Here is an 18,133-nt window from a genome sequence, read left to right as displayed (position 1 = left end):
TACACACGTATAGGGAAAAACAATGACCCCCCCCCCCCATGGCATGGGTGGGGCCAATTTTGACTCCAGGGCTTTTATTTGAATAAACTTGGTAGACACTCACTAGAAAATTTTTTCATGCTTTGTATCTTTAACTCTAGCTCTTTGGGTTTTTTTTTAAGAAGAGTTTTTTAAGTTTTTACTATAAACACATATAAGGGAAAATCAATGACCCCGGGGCGAGGCCAATTTGAACCCCAGGGCCCTTATTTGAACAAACTTGGTAGACACCCATTTGAAGATGTTTCATGCTAAATATCTTACCTCTAGCTCTAAGGGTTTTTTAAAGATGATTTTTTAAGTTTTACTATATACATACAGGGAAAAACAATGACCCCCTGGGTCAGGGCCAATTTTGACCCCAGGGCTTTTATTTGAACAAACTTGGTAGACACCTACTAAAAGATGTTTCATGCTTAACATCTAAGCTCTAGCTATTTCGGTTTTTTAAAGATAGGACAATTGAATAAAAAACAAACACAAATTTAAGTATCAAAACATGTTTTGCTTTATTCAGCTTCCTCAGTTAATACATAAAGGAAATGGGTATTTAAAGAAGAATTATTATTTTTTTTTACTTTATACAAATCAGGAAAATCAATGACCTCCGGGGCGGGGCCTATTTGGACCCCAGGGCTTTTATTTGAACAACTTTGGTAGACACTGACCAGACGATGTTTTCATGCCAAATATTTAAGCTCTAGCTCTTCAGATTTTTGAAAGAAGATTTTAAGTTTTTTCTTTCGTTGCCATGGCAACCAGAGTTCTGCATGGAATCAAATTCTTTGAACAATTTTTAAAGTTGACTACAAAAGGAACATTCCTGTGAAGTGTAGATGAAATTGGCTAAGCAGTTTATGAGAAGATGTTGTTTACAGTAAAAGTTTACAGACGACGGACAGACGGATGCTGGAAGAAAAGCGATCACAAAAGCTCACCATGTCACTTTATGACAGGTGAGCTAAAAAACCTCAGCTACATGGATTACGAGTTGAGGTTAAACTTCAACCAAAACAATGCAACCAGAACTTGGGCCTAATGTTAAATTGTAAGTTATACTACTCTTAAATATCCTCATTTATAATTTTCATAAAATTAGGATAGTAATGAAATGACTATTTGTTACTAGGTGAAAAAGTTGAAATTCTATTATTACATACTATTATTGCATTTTTGTAGCTTATAATGGTAGTATACATATTCTTTAAAATTATGGCCCAGATTAACAAATGAAAAGGAGAAAAAGAAATAAATGTTGAAATTTTCACACTATGTTTCAAACATTGACTCTATGGTTACTTTTAAATTTTTTCACCTTTAGTTTGCAAAAATATACTGTATAAGTGGATATTTCCATGTGTCGTAAAGTAAGCCAATTGTGGAATGGTATGAAATTTTAGCAATTTTCTTCATTCATGGAATTCGCCAACATTCTTGCATTGCTTACTTAAAATCACTTATACATAATTTAAAATGAAAAATAGATCCTTACCACTTTCACAGCTTCCACCCGCATCAAAACCATTATTATCGTAGTGATTGTCACCACATGTGCACTTGTCATCCATGCAGGCAGCATTGGCATCAGCACATTCATTTGGTATATTTGAACACTGTACTCCTAAGGCTTTCCCTAACAAAACAAGAGTGTTCAGTGATCACCTGTGTAGCTTGATAATTACAAATAAAGCAATTGTATTAAGGGGCGATTGGACAGTTTGTTGGCAACTTTGTAGCATGTAGCATGTTGCAGCTACGGTGTAGCAGACAAAAAAATGCCTTTTTTATTCAAGGGCCACAACTCAGTCCTAAAATATTCTACCAGAAAATATGCGCAAGTATTTAAGGTGATGATCAATCCTGTAAAGTTTCATTTAAATTGCATTATAAGTATAGAAGAATTAGTCATGAAAAAAGCTTAAAAATCAAGAGTACCGCATACAGTGTTAATGCTTGTCTAAAAATATAACAAGAGCACCGCTAGGCGGAGCATTATATGCCCGAAAGTATTTTTTTTTTTTTAGTAAGGATGACCTTAACCGTTGACCTTTTGACCCCAAAATCAATAGGGGTCTTCTACCCAATATGGACAATCATCCTATGAAGTTTGAACATTGTGGGTCGAACGGAACTTAAGTTATGCTCTGGAAACTGTTTTCAGTATCAAGGTATTTAGTGACCTTGACCTTTGACCTTTTGACCCCAAAATCAATAGGGGTCTTCTACCCAATATGGACAATCATCCTATGTAGTTTGAAACATTGTGGGCCAATTGGAAACTTAAGTTATGCTCCGGAAAACTGTTTTCAGTATCAAGGTCATAGTGACCTTGACCTTTGACCTTGTGACCCCAAAATCAATAGGGGTCTTCTTCCCCAATATGGACAATCATCCTATGAAGTTGAACATTGTGGGGTCCGAATGGAACTTAAGTTATGCTCGGAAACTGTTTTCAGTTATAAGGTAATAGTGACCTTGACCTTTGACCTTTTGACCCAAAAAATAGGGGTCTTCTACCCAAATGGACAATCATCCTATGAAGTTTGAACATTGTTGGCCAATTGGGAACTTAAGTTATGCTTCCGGAAAAAGTTTTTCAGTATCAAGGTCATGAGTGACCTTGACTTTGACCTTGTGACCCAAAATCAATAGGGGTCTTCTTCCAATATGGACAATCATCTATGAAGTTTGAACATTGTGGGTCGAATGAACTTAAGTTATGCTCCGGAAACCGTTTTCAGTTTAAGGTTAATAGTGAACCTTGACCTTTGACCTTTTGACCCCAAATCAATAGGGGTCTTTCTACCCAATATGGACAATCATCCTATGAAGTTTGAACATTGTGGGCCAATTGGGGAACTTAAGTTATGCTCCGGAAACTGTTTTCAGTATCAAGGTCATAGTGACCTTGACCTTTGACCTTGTGACCCCAAAATCAATAGGGGTCTTCTTCCCAATATGGACAATCATCCTATGAAGTTTGAACATTGTGGGTCGAATGGAACTTAAGTTATGCTCCGGAAACCGTTTTCAGTTTAAAGGTAATAGTGACCTTGACCTTTGACCTTTTGACCCCAAAATCAATAGGGGTCTTCTACCCAATATGGACAATCATCCTATGAAGTTTTAACATTGTGGGCCAAATGGAACTTAAGTTATGCTCCGGAAACCAAATTGCTAACGGACGGACGGACGTACGTACGGACGGACGGACGGACGGACGGACAGACAGACAGACGGACGCCAGGGGGTATAACATAATCTGCCCTTTCGGGCATATAAAAAGGGGGCATGACACAAACAATATTGCTGTCAGAATTATGCCTCTTGCCTTGCAACTTCTAGTGCTAGTCCATTTACAAAATCTTTTGATAAATTCAAAGGTTGCTCCCAAGCTTTGCCATGTGCAAAATGCGCTGCGCATTGAAGATGGGAACCAATCAGCTATGGGCGGAGCCATTCGGTAATACAATGTATGTTGGTTCCCATACTTCAAAGTGGGGCGTATTTGTACACGGCAAATCTGGGGCCACGTTTGAATTTATCAAAAGGTTTTGTAAATGGATTAAAATGGCAATTATCTTGATGTTTATTTCTATTGTTGCGTTGTTTATGTTACCTTTGAAGTTAAAAATTTACCAACATCGTGAAGAATTATATCTTCTGTGTCGATGGACCAAAGGATTATGTGAAAATATTGGAAATGGAATAAAATACATGGTGATGTTGACGGTAGGTTTGTGGATTTTTTCCTGCGAACTTTTTTATCTTGTGTATTATTATAGACGTTGAAATATTTGCCAACAAACTACCACTTTATTTCAATTATTGTCATAGATTTTAGTGTTATTAGTTCAGTTTCTTTAATTTGACCTTATCAATAAAATAAAGTAAAATAATGCATACTTTGCCTACAAGTTCCACCAGCTCCACTTCCATTATCATCATAATATCCATTGTTACATCTACAATATCCACTTGACTGGCATGTAGCATGAGGTGACTTACAGGAATCAGATACAGCTTTTGAACATCCAGTTAATCCTAATTCAATTTCTAAAAACAGTAAGAACACATTTAGAATTGAAAGTATTTTTTACATTGAATGAAATGTAATTTTGATAATTGTAACACTTTAAAAACATCTTACCATGCAACACATAAATCCTCTACCTGACATCACAAGTCTTTATTAAGGGACTACTATAAACACAATAAATGGTTTTTAATATAATTATAGGTAGGGCTGTCATTAATGGAAAATATGTTATAGTGTAATATAGATTTATCATATCTGTGTCACCCGCAGAAATATAAATAACCCCAAATTGATGGAGTAGATGCAAATGTGCAATATCTGGATGCACAATGTATCAAGAATATAGGGACATGGACAGAAACAAAATTTTGATGAAGGTACCCGTGTCTTATTATACACTAAGGATACAATTATTCTTTGAATGACATTCACAACAGTTAATATATATGTATCTAAATCTTTATGTACTAATACATTTTATGTATATTCATAAACTGAACAAAAATATATGATCTAAAATGAAATAAATATAATATTTTTCATATTTTCACATTAAACATGTTCTCCTTTTAGAAGTTTATGCATTAATTTAACATTAATATATTTATTGCTCTAGTTGTTTCCTTTTATGGATTTTTATATAATCTAACTATAGGGAACTTTTGTATTTAATATAATTAATATTAAATCATTATTAATACAGGTATTACATTTAATTTTGCCACCATATGGTATGATCTTATAATTTGATGTCACATTTCTTATATGTTATTATTCTGAGTATGATATCTAGATAAACACGTTTGCAAATTTAGAAGTATAAATGATGTGTTGCTGTTGGATTTTTTGTTTGACAAACAGAATAAGCAAATCCAAAGGGTGTCTGTGTTAAGAGGGGGCAGGTAATGGGGGAGGGGGAGAGAGTAAGGAAATTAAATCTGAACATTCTGCAGGATATGTGGACTGCCATTATCAAATCTTCTAAGTTTTATGCAAATTACTGAACAACATTTTCATATCAACAATTAGTTATTACTTCTACTGAAGTTTGTGCCAATTTCATTTTATTGTGTAACAAAATATCATCTGAATCAGGTACACAGGGAATTGGTATCTTATTTAGACCTAGATTATTATAACCGACTGGTAAGTATCCTACTTCAGGGTTCTAAGGAAATTGTCCATTCTATAGTAGAATATCCCAAATATTCTTCAAATACCCGAGACCTTGATATTTAATATAACTTTGGAAATTAAACAATAGCACAGATCGGCAAAATAAAGTTACATTTTTTTAGCCATCTTTTCATTTAAATTTTCGAGTAATGCAAATATGTACAACTTTTTTCTGAATATCTTCGATGAATTCTTGGGTATCATATTATATGGGGATGTAATACTTAATTTAAAAAAAAAAAAATTTTTTTTCTCCATTATAACTTATAGTTAAGTATGCTGCAGTTCAAATTCAAGTAAGCCACTCTTTCTGTACAAGTTCCATCAGCTTGATCTCTATTATCATTGTAATATCCATTGTTAGATTGTTCATATTCTACTTATATAATTAAAATCAGAAATGTGTCCATATGATACACATGCCCCAACACTCCACTGTTTTGTTAATTTTATGACTGTAGGTCAAATAACTTTTGTGCTACACATGCCACAAGTTGAAAACTAAAAATCATTTACTTATTAAAAGGAAAGAACTTAACAAATATTGAATAAATCCACAAGCAAACCCCAAGGTGCATAAGTACACATGCTGACCAACATTCTTGTAAACTTTCAGGCCTACAGATCAAATACTTTTTGAGTTACGTGTAACACAAGTTGAATATTGTAAATTTTCAATAAGTCAAGGGCAATAACTCTAAAAATACTATAAAAAATATCCACACGAAAATACCCAGGTGCACAACTACACATGCTGAGCAACATTCTTGTAAAGTTTCATGACTCTAGGTGAAATACTATTTTAGTTACGTGCGACACAAGTTGAAAATTGGAAATTATACCCAAATGAAAATACCAAGGTGCACAACTTCACATGCTGATCAACATTTCTGTAAGGTTTCATGACTCTAGGTCAATCACTTTTTGAGCTATGTGCGACACAAAAAAGAGAATGGACGGACGGACAGATGGTGGGGGCACTGGTTGGTTCTAACTTGAGCACTCAAGGAACACATTACACAACATAAGGCAATAGAAAATAAAAAACTAGATTCTCATCCAAATTTTGGGAAAAAATGGGGCGGGTGGGTGGTTTTTAATTTTTATTTTTTATTTTCCATTCTCTGTCTGATATTACACACGAAGAGGTCAATATTTGGGAATTTGTTCTATATAATAGGTTCTAACATTATGTTTATGTAAGATATATATAGATTCAGATTGAGAATGGAAGCAACATGATAATAATTATCTTGATTGTAATGATATAGCTGTTTTTTTTAACCTTTTACATCAAACCAATTGATGTTTTGACAAAATAAAAAAAATTATATAGATCTACATGTATTGTTACATAATAAGACATCCTAATTTTATAAGAGTTGAATAAAGATGTACTATGCCTATGCCGATCAAAAGTGCTTTTACATGAGTAAATTAATTAATTCAATCAATGAAGCTACACAAAAAGACAATCCTATTGCAAAAATAACATCTAAGCTCATTGAAAATTTGGCAAAGAATGTACAGAGATTTACCTATTATATTAAAAAGCTATTTTGTTTATGACTAAAGATATTATAAAGATTACATACAAAATCAAGCAGCACGCTGACCATGAAGATTATACGCGAAATTCATTTTTAAGGCCACAAGGACCAGCACCCTGTTATTTATTTTTGGTTCAGATGATTATTTCAGGCCGTGACATTTCTCAGTATTATATGATAACAACCTGGGTGAATGTCAAAATGACGGCTTTTCTTAGTTTGGCTTTCAATGAAGAAACAAAACAAAATGTGGACGGTAGAAATAATCATGGTCCTCACTAGGATTTTCAAAATCCTCAGACTCCCAATTTTGCTGTTTCTTCTTGATTAATTCCATTATGAAGCTTGTACAATATATCTGTGATTCCACGCACCCTCTCCCTTAGGAAAATATCCATTGTACAACACACACTGGCAAATGTCTCATTCTAAATTAATGTAAACAATACAGTACTAAGAGGATTTAATAAATAAACTATATTTAAAGTGTTATTGGACAAATTTTATCAATACAAGGCTTCCTTTTGGTGACTTTTTTTTGTATTATAAAAATCTGCATCGCGAAAATATGTGACAAACGAAAAAATGTCTGTTTCCTTCATAACCATTCACAATTCTAGTTGTTGTTGATTTTGATTTTATCAGATTAATTATTTTATGAGTATTTTTAAATTGTTATTCAGCTGCTTTTTCAAAAGGCATTGTAAAACAAAATTTCAAAATTTGTAATTTACGGCAAAATTTACCGATGCTGTTATGAACTGCTGTTTATTTCACTATATTTGACTTGTCCAAAATTGGTCTTTTGTCGTTCAAACTTCAATATAGTTAAAGTTCTTTAACACATTTCATTGTAACTTTCAAAGCAGGTTATTTTTAGCTCTTAGAAATTTTAATTGGACCCGAGGATTTTTCACGGTAAGAAATTTTATCTCAGCCCGCACATGATCCGATCTTTATTCAGCCAGGACCGAGAATGACCGACTTTCGGCCACACAGATGATGATAGACTTTCATATAGCTTCATTTGAGCTTCATCACAAATTGAAAATTACAAAAGGGCAGTAACTCCACAAATACTGAATAAATCCACAAGCATATACCTAGGATGCTGAGCAATATTCTTGTAAAGTTTCATGACTCTAGGTCAAATACTGTTTGAGCTACATGCGATGCAAAATGAGAACGAACAGATGGATTGACGGACGGACAATGGTAAATGTTAAAGAATCAAATACTTTTGACAACCTTATTAATATAAAATAAACTTAATCACCTTCATGTCAATAATTGTCAAGGTTTTCAGCGTAACAAAATCAATATCTTCAATTTGACGTTATAGATAACAAAAACTGTCGGAGGACAGTAAACACTCAACTTAAGTTGTCACAAGGGTGTTTCATTGAGTATAATAATGCTTATCTATATGAATACAAAAAATTGTCCAAAAAGGTACAAAGGCTTGTTATTTTGTTATTAAGATGTTTTATCGAGTTAATCACTGCTTTATTATTATGAATGCATAAAATTGTCCCAAAAAAGGCATAAACCCTTCAGTAGGATATACCAGCTTACAAGCAAAACCTTTAACAAGAATTTCTAAGCCGAAAAAGGGGCATAATTATGAAAAAAACAAATCAAGAGTTATTGGACTTGTGCCAATCATGTAAGATAATCACAGAGAACCAGCTTACACACAAAAACTTACAGGGTTCTCGGGAACGCTTATTTCGGCGTCCCGGTACGCATGTTTATTACAGCTGGACGCAAATATTTCAGAGCAAGGATTCCACGTACGCTTAATTTTGCCTGGGGACGCATAAACATTACCGATTGTTCACAACCACAAATACACAAATGCGTCAGCGCGTGTCAGTCTATAGGTAGGCGGTCCTATGCACATCGACCCGTGAAGCGATTAGCCAATCAGCGATAACGCTTCCGATCATTATCACCCAATAGTGATCAGACTTATGTATACACGCGCTGTACAGTACATGTAATTACCAGATATAACACGAGGTGATAATTAAATATCTTTGATCAACAGTTGATTGGAAATTAGCAAATTTTACCGACAAAAGGATAAAATTATCGACTATTTACGCCGCAAGTTTAAAGACTGTTTTCTCAAATTACAAATGAGTAATTCGAATATTTTCGGCATTGTAATGATTGTCGAATATTTTCGGCATTTTCTAGGCACAATTTTGCTTTAGTTTCATTCTTGCAAAAACTTTCTTTAAGAGTATTGAGAATTTAAGATATTGTGCCGAAATGCCTAGTACACATACGCTTTTCTTTGATATTTAGATTCTATCCGAAAATTGATCCCGAACACCGGAGATTTCACGTTCGCCAGAAACCCTAAAATTTCGCAAAAATTCTCGGTTTCAAAGCCAAACATGCGAATAAATTGTTCCTTTATTATTTAATCAACATTAAATCTTTAAATATCGATCTTCAATTTGCCCCCTTTTGAAGATATTTGCTAAAATAATTGTCGATCGGATGTGTCTCTTACACACTGTGTGAAGCTGTACACGATTTTCTTATTCATTCCGCTAAACGCTGCCTATATACATTTACGTTTTTTTTACAAATACAAACTTTTGTCTTTAGAGTGGACTTTTTTAACCAGAATAAAATTTGTTTTGGTATAAAAGTGAAAAAAAAATCGATTTCCATGTGTTGATGCATTAAAATGAATTAATTTCATAATAAATATTAACAACAAAACAATAATTATACTATGTAGTTCAGAGTTTCTTTTGAATAACTATAAACTTTGTAAGTCTCTTGAAGAGTCAAAATATCAGCAATGCTATTGTGAGCATTGAATGACTAATCTATAAACATATTAATTGCGACATGCTTTTGGACTCCAACTTTTTTAGGGTTGGGAGTCCATAGACTCCATGTTTTAAAGTCCTAGTGAGAACCCTGAACTTAACCAAGAATTTCTAAGTAAAAAAATGGGCATAATTATGCAAAAAAGCAATCAGAGTTATGGGACTTATGCAAATCATGTGAGATAATCACAGAGAACAAGTGTGTGAAGTTTCAATTCATTCCCTTCAGTAGTTATGGAGATACTTGCTTACATGCAAAAACTTAACCACAGGGACCCAGCCTACAAATGGGTGACTGCATTAGCCCAATTATTCTGCGAATAGTCCAACTAAATATAAAAGTAAAATAATTCATACTTTGCCTACAAATTCCACCAACAGCCCAACTTCCATTATCATCAAAATATCCACTGTTACATGTACAGTATCCACTTGACTGGCATGTAGCATCAGGTGACTTACAGGAATCAGTTACAGTTGTTAAACATCCAGTTGATCCTAATTCTATTTCTAGAAAAAAAGAGCAGAAAGAAACATTTGAAAACAATTAAAAAACAAGAGCTGTCACAGGAGACAGCAAAGCTCGACTAATAAAATACTGGACGCAGTAAGGACAAAACTATGAAAGAAAAATCAATTATGTATAATTACGTATTAAGTTATAGTAAAAAAATAGCATTTGTTAACATTAATTCCAAGATCAAGGGGAATAATTATAGAAATAGTCATGCTAGAGTTATGGATCTTGCCACACAACATTTGTGTAATGATAAGAAATATATATTTGAAGTTTGAAGTAGATACCTTAAAAAGTAAAGAAGTTATTATATTTCTTAAAGAAAATCCTAAGTTCAAAGAGAGATAAATCTGTAAATATTGCTTCAAGAGTTATGAACATTGTCACATAAAATGTAATTAATGATAAGGTATAAGTATTTGAAGTTTGAGGTAGATACCTTTAAAAATAAAAAAGTTAAAATAAAAAATAACATTTTTCTAGTAAATAAATCTAAGTTTATGGGGAGATAATTCTTGCAATATTGGTGCTAGAGTTATGAACCTTGTCACATAAGATGTGGATGATGATCACGTAAATATATTTGAAGTATGAAGTTGATCCCTTTAGAAATAAATAAGTTACAGTAAAAAATAATATTTTTTGAGGAAAATTCTAAGTTAAAAGGGAGATAAATCTGAAAATATTGGTGCTAGAGTTATGAACCTTGTCACATAAGATGGGGATGATGATAACGTAAATATATTTGAAGTATGAGGTCGATCCCTTAAGAAATAAAGAAGAAACAGTAAGAAATAGTATTTTTTGAGGAAAATTCTAAGTTCAAGGGGAGATAAATCTGAAAATATTGGTGCTAGAGTTATGAACCTTGTCACATAAGATGGGGATGATGATAAGGTATATATATTTGAAGTATTAGGTTGATCCCTTAAGAAACTAGAACTATCACTAAATGTGATTAATACCCCCACAAGACTGCTTCGGAAATGAGGATGTTACTAGTAACAGAATACCTTGTAAAAGAATTGAAATATAGAGTTATGGTTGTGGGCAATTAAAGATAGTTGTGGTTCTTGTATATTGCATTTCCTTTCAATGTGGTTGACCATTGAAGAAGTTTTATTGAATTACTCTGTAATAAGTCTAGAAATACAAAGAAAAGGAACAAAGGGCAATAACTCTATAAATACTGAAGATGGAGTTATAGTTCTTGTGCACTGCACTTCCTCCCTCTTTTTGTGCTTGACCATTGTATGAAGTTGTTTTGAATTTCAACCAGTACGTTTTAAGTTATGCTCCAGACAAGGAAAATTATCAAAGGGCAGTAACTCTGTATTTTGTCAAAATGGAGTTATGGCTCTTATGCACTGCACTTACTTTTAATGTCCTTGACAACTGTATGAAGTTGTATTGAATTCCAAACAGTAGTTTTCAAGTTATGCTCTGGACAAGGAAAAGTAACAAAGGGCAATAACTCTGTAATTTGTCAAGATGGAGATATGGTTCTTGTGCACTGCACTTCCTCTCAATGTGCTTGACCATTGTATGAAGTTATATTGAATTCCAACCATTAGTCTTCAAATTATGCTCCGGACAAAAAAAAGCAATGGAAAAGTAACAAAGGGCAGTAACTCTGTAATTAGTCAAGATGGAGTTATGGTTCTTGTGCACTGCACTTCCTCTCAATGTGCTTGACCATTGTATGAAGTTATAATGAATTCCAACAATTAGTCTTTAAGTTATACTCCGAACAAAAGAAAGCAATGGAAAAGTAACAAAGGGCAATAACTCTGTAATTACTTTAGATAGAGTAATGGTTATTATGCACTGCACTTCCCCTTACTGTGTTTGACAATTTTATGAAGTTGTTTTGAATTCCAACCAGTAATTTTCAAGTTATGCCCCAGACAAGGAAAAGTAACAAAGGGCAATAACTCTGTAATTAGTCAAGACAGAGTTATGGTTCTTGTGCACTGCACTTCCTCTCAATGTGCTTGACCATTGTATGTAGTTATATTGAATTCCAACCATTAGTCTTCAAGTTATGGTCCGGACAAAAGAAAGCAATGGAAAAGTAACAAAGGGCAATAACTCTGTAATTACTTTAGATAGAGTTATGGTTCTTGTGCACTGCACTTCCCCTTATTGTGTTTGACAATTGTATGAAGTTGTTTTGAATTCCAACCAGTAGTTTTCAAGTTATGCCCCGGACAAGGAAAAGTAACAAAGGGCAATAACTCTGTAATTAGTCAAGATAGAGTTATGGTTCTTGTGCACTGCACTTCCTCTCAATGTGCTTGACCATTGTATGTAGTTATATTGAATTCCAACCATAAGTCTTTAAGTTATGGTCTGGACAAAAGAAAGCAATGGAAAAGTAACAAAGGGCAATAACTCTGTAATTACTTTAGATAGAGTTATGGTTCTTGTGCACTGCACTTCCCCTTATTGTGTTTGACAATTGTATGAAGTTGTTTTGAATTCCAACCAGTAGTTTTCAAGTTATGCCCCGGACAAGGAAAAGTAACAAAGGGCAATAACTCTGTAATTAGTCAAGATAGAGTTATGGTTCTTGTGCACTGCACTTCCTCTTAATGTGCTTGACCATTGTATGTAGTTATATTGAATTCCAACCATTAGTCTTCAAGTTATGGTCCGGACAAGGAAAATGCAACGGACGTCTGGACCGACCGACCGACCGACCGCCCGACCGACCAACCGACCACCGGGTGACTCCTATATACCCCCCAAACTTCGTTTTTGGGGGTATAATAAAAAAGTATCAGTAAAAAAAGGTATTTTTTAAGGAAAATTCTAAGTTCAAGGGGAGATAAATCTGAAAATATTGGTGCTAGAATTATGAACCTTGTCACATAAGATGTGGTTGATGATAAGGAACATATATTTGAAGTTTGAAGTTGATACCTTAAGAAATGACAAAATTATAGTGAAAAATATTTTACTGCACCAAAACTTTAATCTAAAATCTGGACGCGGACGCGGACGCCGACGCCGGGGCGAGTAGGACAGCTCTCCATATACTTCGTATAGTCGAGCTAATAATTCATCAATGATAGTTTATGAGCTTTAGCGGAGCATTATATGCCTGAAAGTGTTGTTTTTTTGTAACGGACGCGCCCTCAGGCACTTTCAGAACTAAGTCATCTACACATGGGATTTTGTCGGCTACAATCGCGCAAGTGTCCTCAACCGAATAACAGCCCAAGAAATAGTACATGAATTTGATCCTTTAAAACTCCCATACTTTGTCGGGATATCTTAAATCTTCCATATTTAGCCTTTTCAATTTCAAATTAAGTTATCCAAGTTAAAATATGAAAGTATATGATTGATAAAAACAATTTGTAGTCCGTCGTATTATTGCGCAATATGCAAATTACTGCCGAAACGATTTACTACTGTCGAAAAAGTAGGACAGCAAACTATACTATAATTAAGGTGTAAGCTCTGAGTTCCAAGAAATTATTGGTAGGAAATAAATATTTCTACATTAACCCATTACGTTATATACATGCCTTTTAACGCCTTTTTCACCCCCCCCCCCCTTTTTGTTGTCTCAAATGGTGAAAAAATGCCATATTTAGGCCACCAACACTTGTTTTTGTTTGAGAAATGCTGTTAAAAAAAGTGACCTCTTTTGCGGCGCAGCCCCCCAACCAAAAGATACATCAGGGGGTTGCCAGAATGGGGATGTGCCCCCTTCTGTTTGGGGGGTTTGAAGGAGGGCGGAGTCCCCCTCATCGCCAAGAAAATTTTAAACTTGTGAGAGGCTATAAATGACCCCAGATTGATCATAAGGTAACGTGTAACCAACGCTGAAAAGCATTTGACTCTATCTCAATCCATTTAGAAGTTGCAGCACTTTGAAATCAATTTGGATGGAAAAAATCAACGCAAAATAGTGATTTTTGGCAATTTTGAGATGTCCCCTAATTGCCATGGTAACAGAAAATTTAAGCCTGAGCATGTTGTTGCAAGGGCAATCATCGGGTCCAGTCAACATTTGTGCCAAGTTTGATTTAAGTGTTGAAGCAGTTTTTATAGTATTATAGCAATTTGAACTTGTAACGGGAGACTTTTCAATGAAAACAGCCATTTTTCACAAAATGCTCATGAAGTAATGGGTTAAACAAAACATTATTATTAACAAATCAAAAGTTTTTCGTGACTCTAGAATAACTCGCGCATTAATAAAAGAAGAACTATTTTCGTGACTCATACCGCGGGTTTATATAGCTGAATATCCAGCAGTTATTAATAAATTAGATACAGTACAATGGTTAGTTTTTTGAAAACGCATGTAACAAGAGAGTTTTTCAACACTTTACCACCATGTAGTCTTTCATGGTAATCTTTATTGAAGGAAGTTATAATATCAGTTCTACTTCCGATTCTTGAGTTTTGTTTACATATTTTTCTAGGTCACGATATGAGTTAACCTTCGCTATTCTAAAAATAGATTCTGCATCACCTGTGCTGACTTTTGGACAGGTGATGAGGGAGTACACATTATACATGTAATAAACCAGCGGATACATACTTTGTTTACATGCAATACTTTAAGAAATTCTATACAATTGTAAGAAGCAAACAAGTTGAAAATGGAATTAAGTGTGAAATTGAAAAGGGCAACTAAACACTGAAGTGCTTAAGTGACATTTAAATTAAAATAAAAACGATGTGCTCTGGCCTCTACATCTTTACCTTGTAAATATTTTTTTTTTTAAAAATACACCATTAATTGCTGATGATTTTAACCAAAAATACTTTTAATGAGACATATCCAAGAGAAATAAAAATACAAATGACTTATATTTTATTGTCTATATGCCCACGTACACGAAGCAATCTAATTAACATTCTCACATAAGTATTATGTATTATGCTTGAAGTTTATTTGCATGGTTTTATCTTAGAAATATTTCGTTAACATATCATTTTTTGGAATAAATCACTGATTTACAAGTTTGACCAGAGTTTTTAGGCATAAATTTCATTCTGTATTTAAATGCTTGAAAGTAGAAAATCTGAATTATATCAGACTGGGACACATAAAATATATTGCTCTACAAATCTGGAACTTGTATGGAACAAATTTTCTCTGTTATATCTTTTGTGTGTTTTTTTTTCTAAAAAAAGCCTTAATGCCTTTCCGGTTGCATGTCCGTCGCACTCAGTGCTGCAGTACTTTGATTTAGTAAGGATGAAGCATTTGTAAGACATGGGAATTAAATAAGTTGTTACCTCCTTCAAATAGCAATCCTCCTATGAACTTTGAATAATTAGGGCCAAATGGACTTAAGTTGTGCTCCGGAAAATGTTTTTCAGTTGAAAGATAATAGTGACCTTGACCTAGTGACCCAGAAATCTATAGGGGTGTTCAACATTATATGGACAACCATCCTATGAAGTTTGAACACTGTGGGCCAAATGGAACTTAAGTTATATTCCAGAAGCTGTTTTCAGTTTTAAAGTTATAGTGACCTTGACCTTGTGACCCCAAAATCAATAGGGGTCTTCTACCCAATATGGACAATCATCCTATGAAATTTGAAAACTATGGGCTAAATGGAACTTAATTTATGCTCTGGAAACTGTTTTCAGTTTTAAGGTAATAGTGACTTAGACGTTTGACGTTGTGACCCCAAAATCAATAGGGGTCTTCTACCCAATATGGACAACAATCCTATAAAGTTTGAACACTCTGGGGCAAATGGAACTTAAGTTATGCTCCGGAAACTGTTTTCAGTTTAAAAGTAATAGTGACCTTTGACCTTGTGACTCCAAATTAATAGGGGTCTTTTACCCATTATCTACAATCATCCTATGAAGTTTGAACACTGTGGGCCAAATGAAACTTTAGTTATGCTCCGGAAACTGATTTCAGTTTAAAGGTAATAGTGTGACCTTGACCTTCAACATTGTGACCCCAAAATCAATAGGGGTCTTCTACCCAATATGGACAATCATCCTATGAAGTTTGAACACTGTGGGCCAAATGGAACTTAAGTTATGCTCCAGAGACTGTTTTCAGTTTTAAGGAAATAGTGACCTTGACCTTTGACCATGGGACCCCAAAATCAGTAGGGGTCTTCTACCCAATATGGACAATCATCCTATGAAATTTGAACACTGTGGGCCAAATGGAACTTAAGTTATGCTCCAGAGACTGTTTTCAGTTTTAAGGAAATAGTGACCTTGACCTTTGACCATGTGACCCCAAAATCAGTAGGGGTCTTCTACCCAATATGGACAATCATCCTATGAAGTTTGAACACTGTGGGCCAAATGGAACTTAAGTTATGCTCCAGAGACTGTTTTCAGTTTTAAGAAAATAGTGACCTTGACCTTTGACCATGTGACCCCAAAATCAGTAGGGGTCTTCTACCCAATATGGACAATCATCCTATGAAGTTTGAACACTATGGGCCAAATGGAACTTATGTTATGCTCCGGAAACCAAATTGCTAACAGACGGACGGACGGATAGACGGACTGACGCCAGGGGGTATAACATAATATGCCCAAAATTCTTTCGGGCAAAAAAACCCCCCAAAAACAAGAGCCAAGGTTGAATTACATTTACACAAATGAATTTCAAATAATGATGCCTATTAATGCAAGTGTCACATTGATCAAATGACTACCTCTTTACTTCTCATTATGTTAAATTTTCGGGCATACATAAACACACCTATCTAATTGATTCCAAGCATCAACCAGACAAAAAACAGAATATTTTATTTGAGTGTGGGCTGTGTAGGTATTAAGACAAAAACATGATAAAAATATGAAAAAGTTGAGTTCATGATCTTCATTTTCTGCCTTTTTTCAGTTTCTGGGCCTAAATCATAAAAGTGGGCCTGTATAATTATATATATGTTCATATAAAGCTAACATAACATCTCACACATCACTGGTTTTATCCATATCAGATGATAAAATGTATAAGAGAACAAGAAATGTCGAACGACACATATGCCCGCTTTCTAGCCCTTGACTCACATTATTGTTTTTTTGTTTTTTTTGTTTCATTTTACGCCTTTTCCCAACAGTATCACATTATTGGTAATTTTATTATAGAAACTTGCCACAAATTGGAACATGGAAGTGTTCAGTTATGGAAAAAAGAAAAATAATGACCTACTAGTTTTAACCTATCAATATGTGAAACATAAAGACCTTGACTTTTGAACTAGTGACCCAATTATGACTAATGAAAATGTTAAATATGAAGACTTAGTGATAAAGTTTTCATGGTAATAAGCGGAAACTATATTTACATTTAAGGTTCCTGTGACCTTGACCTTTAAACTAGTGATTTCAAAATCAATAGCAGTCATCTACTATATATGGCTATTCAATATGTGAAATATGAAAACTTTGTGATAAACTGTTTTCATGATAATGAGCACAAACCATTCTGACATTTAAGACACCTGTGACCTTAACCTTTAAGCTAGTGACCCCTAAATCAATAGTGGTAGTCATCTAATAGTTATGACCAATCAATATGTGAAATATGAAGTATCTGTGATAAATTGTTTTCAAGATAATGAGCGGGAACCATTCTGATATTTAAGGTTCCTGTGACCTTGCCTTTAACCTAGTTACACCAAAATCAATAGGGGTCATCTTATAGTTATGACCAATCAATATGTGAAATATGAAGACATTGCAATAAATTGTTTTCAAGATAATAAGCAGAAACCATACTACCACTTAAGACACCTGTGACCTTGACCTTAAACCTTGTTACCCCAAAATCAATAGGGGTCATCTAATAGTTATGACCAATCAATATGTGAAATATGAAGACTTTGTGATAACTTGTTTTTAAAATATCAAGCAGAAACCATACTACCATTCCAGGCCCCTGTGACCTTGACCTTTGACCTTGTGATCCTAAAATCTATAGGGGTCATCTAGTAGTAATGAC

At 34.1% G+C, this 18,133-nt stretch overlaps 1 protein-coding gene across 1 annotated transcript in view; it reads right to left on the bottom strand.

Moving 5' to 3' along the window:
• The window catches only part of LOC132747501 (tyrosine-protein phosphatase 10D-like), an 85,451-nt gene extending 68,595 nt beyond the window's left edge, over positions 1–16,856 (bottom strand). Inside the window, exons 1-4 of the mRNA XM_060736901.1 lie at positions 16,850–16,856; positions 10,014–10,166; positions 3,946–4,095; positions 1,532–1,672 (exon numbers count right to left, since the gene is read on the bottom strand). Of these exons, the coding sequence (XP_060592884.1) occupies positions 1,532–1,672; positions 3,946–4,095; positions 10,014–10,166; positions 16,850–16,856 (451 nt within the window). The remainder of the gene's footprint in view (positions 1–1,531; positions 1,673–3,945; positions 4,096–10,013; positions 10,167–16,849) is intronic.
• Between the last annotated feature and the right edge of the window lie 1,277 nt (positions 16,857–18,133).

Source organism: Ruditapes philippinarum, unplaced genomic scaffold (genome assembly GCF_026571515.1).
Source record: "Ruditapes philippinarum isolate M1 unplaced genomic scaffold, ASM2657151v2 ctg287_1_1_1_1, whole genome shotgun sequence".
NCBI classification, from domain to species: Eukaryota; Metazoa; Mollusca; class Bivalvia; order Venerida; family Veneridae; genus Ruditapes; species Ruditapes philippinarum.
Note: the sequence above shows the minus strand (reverse complement) of the source record. Positions and strands in the feature narration are given on the sequence as shown.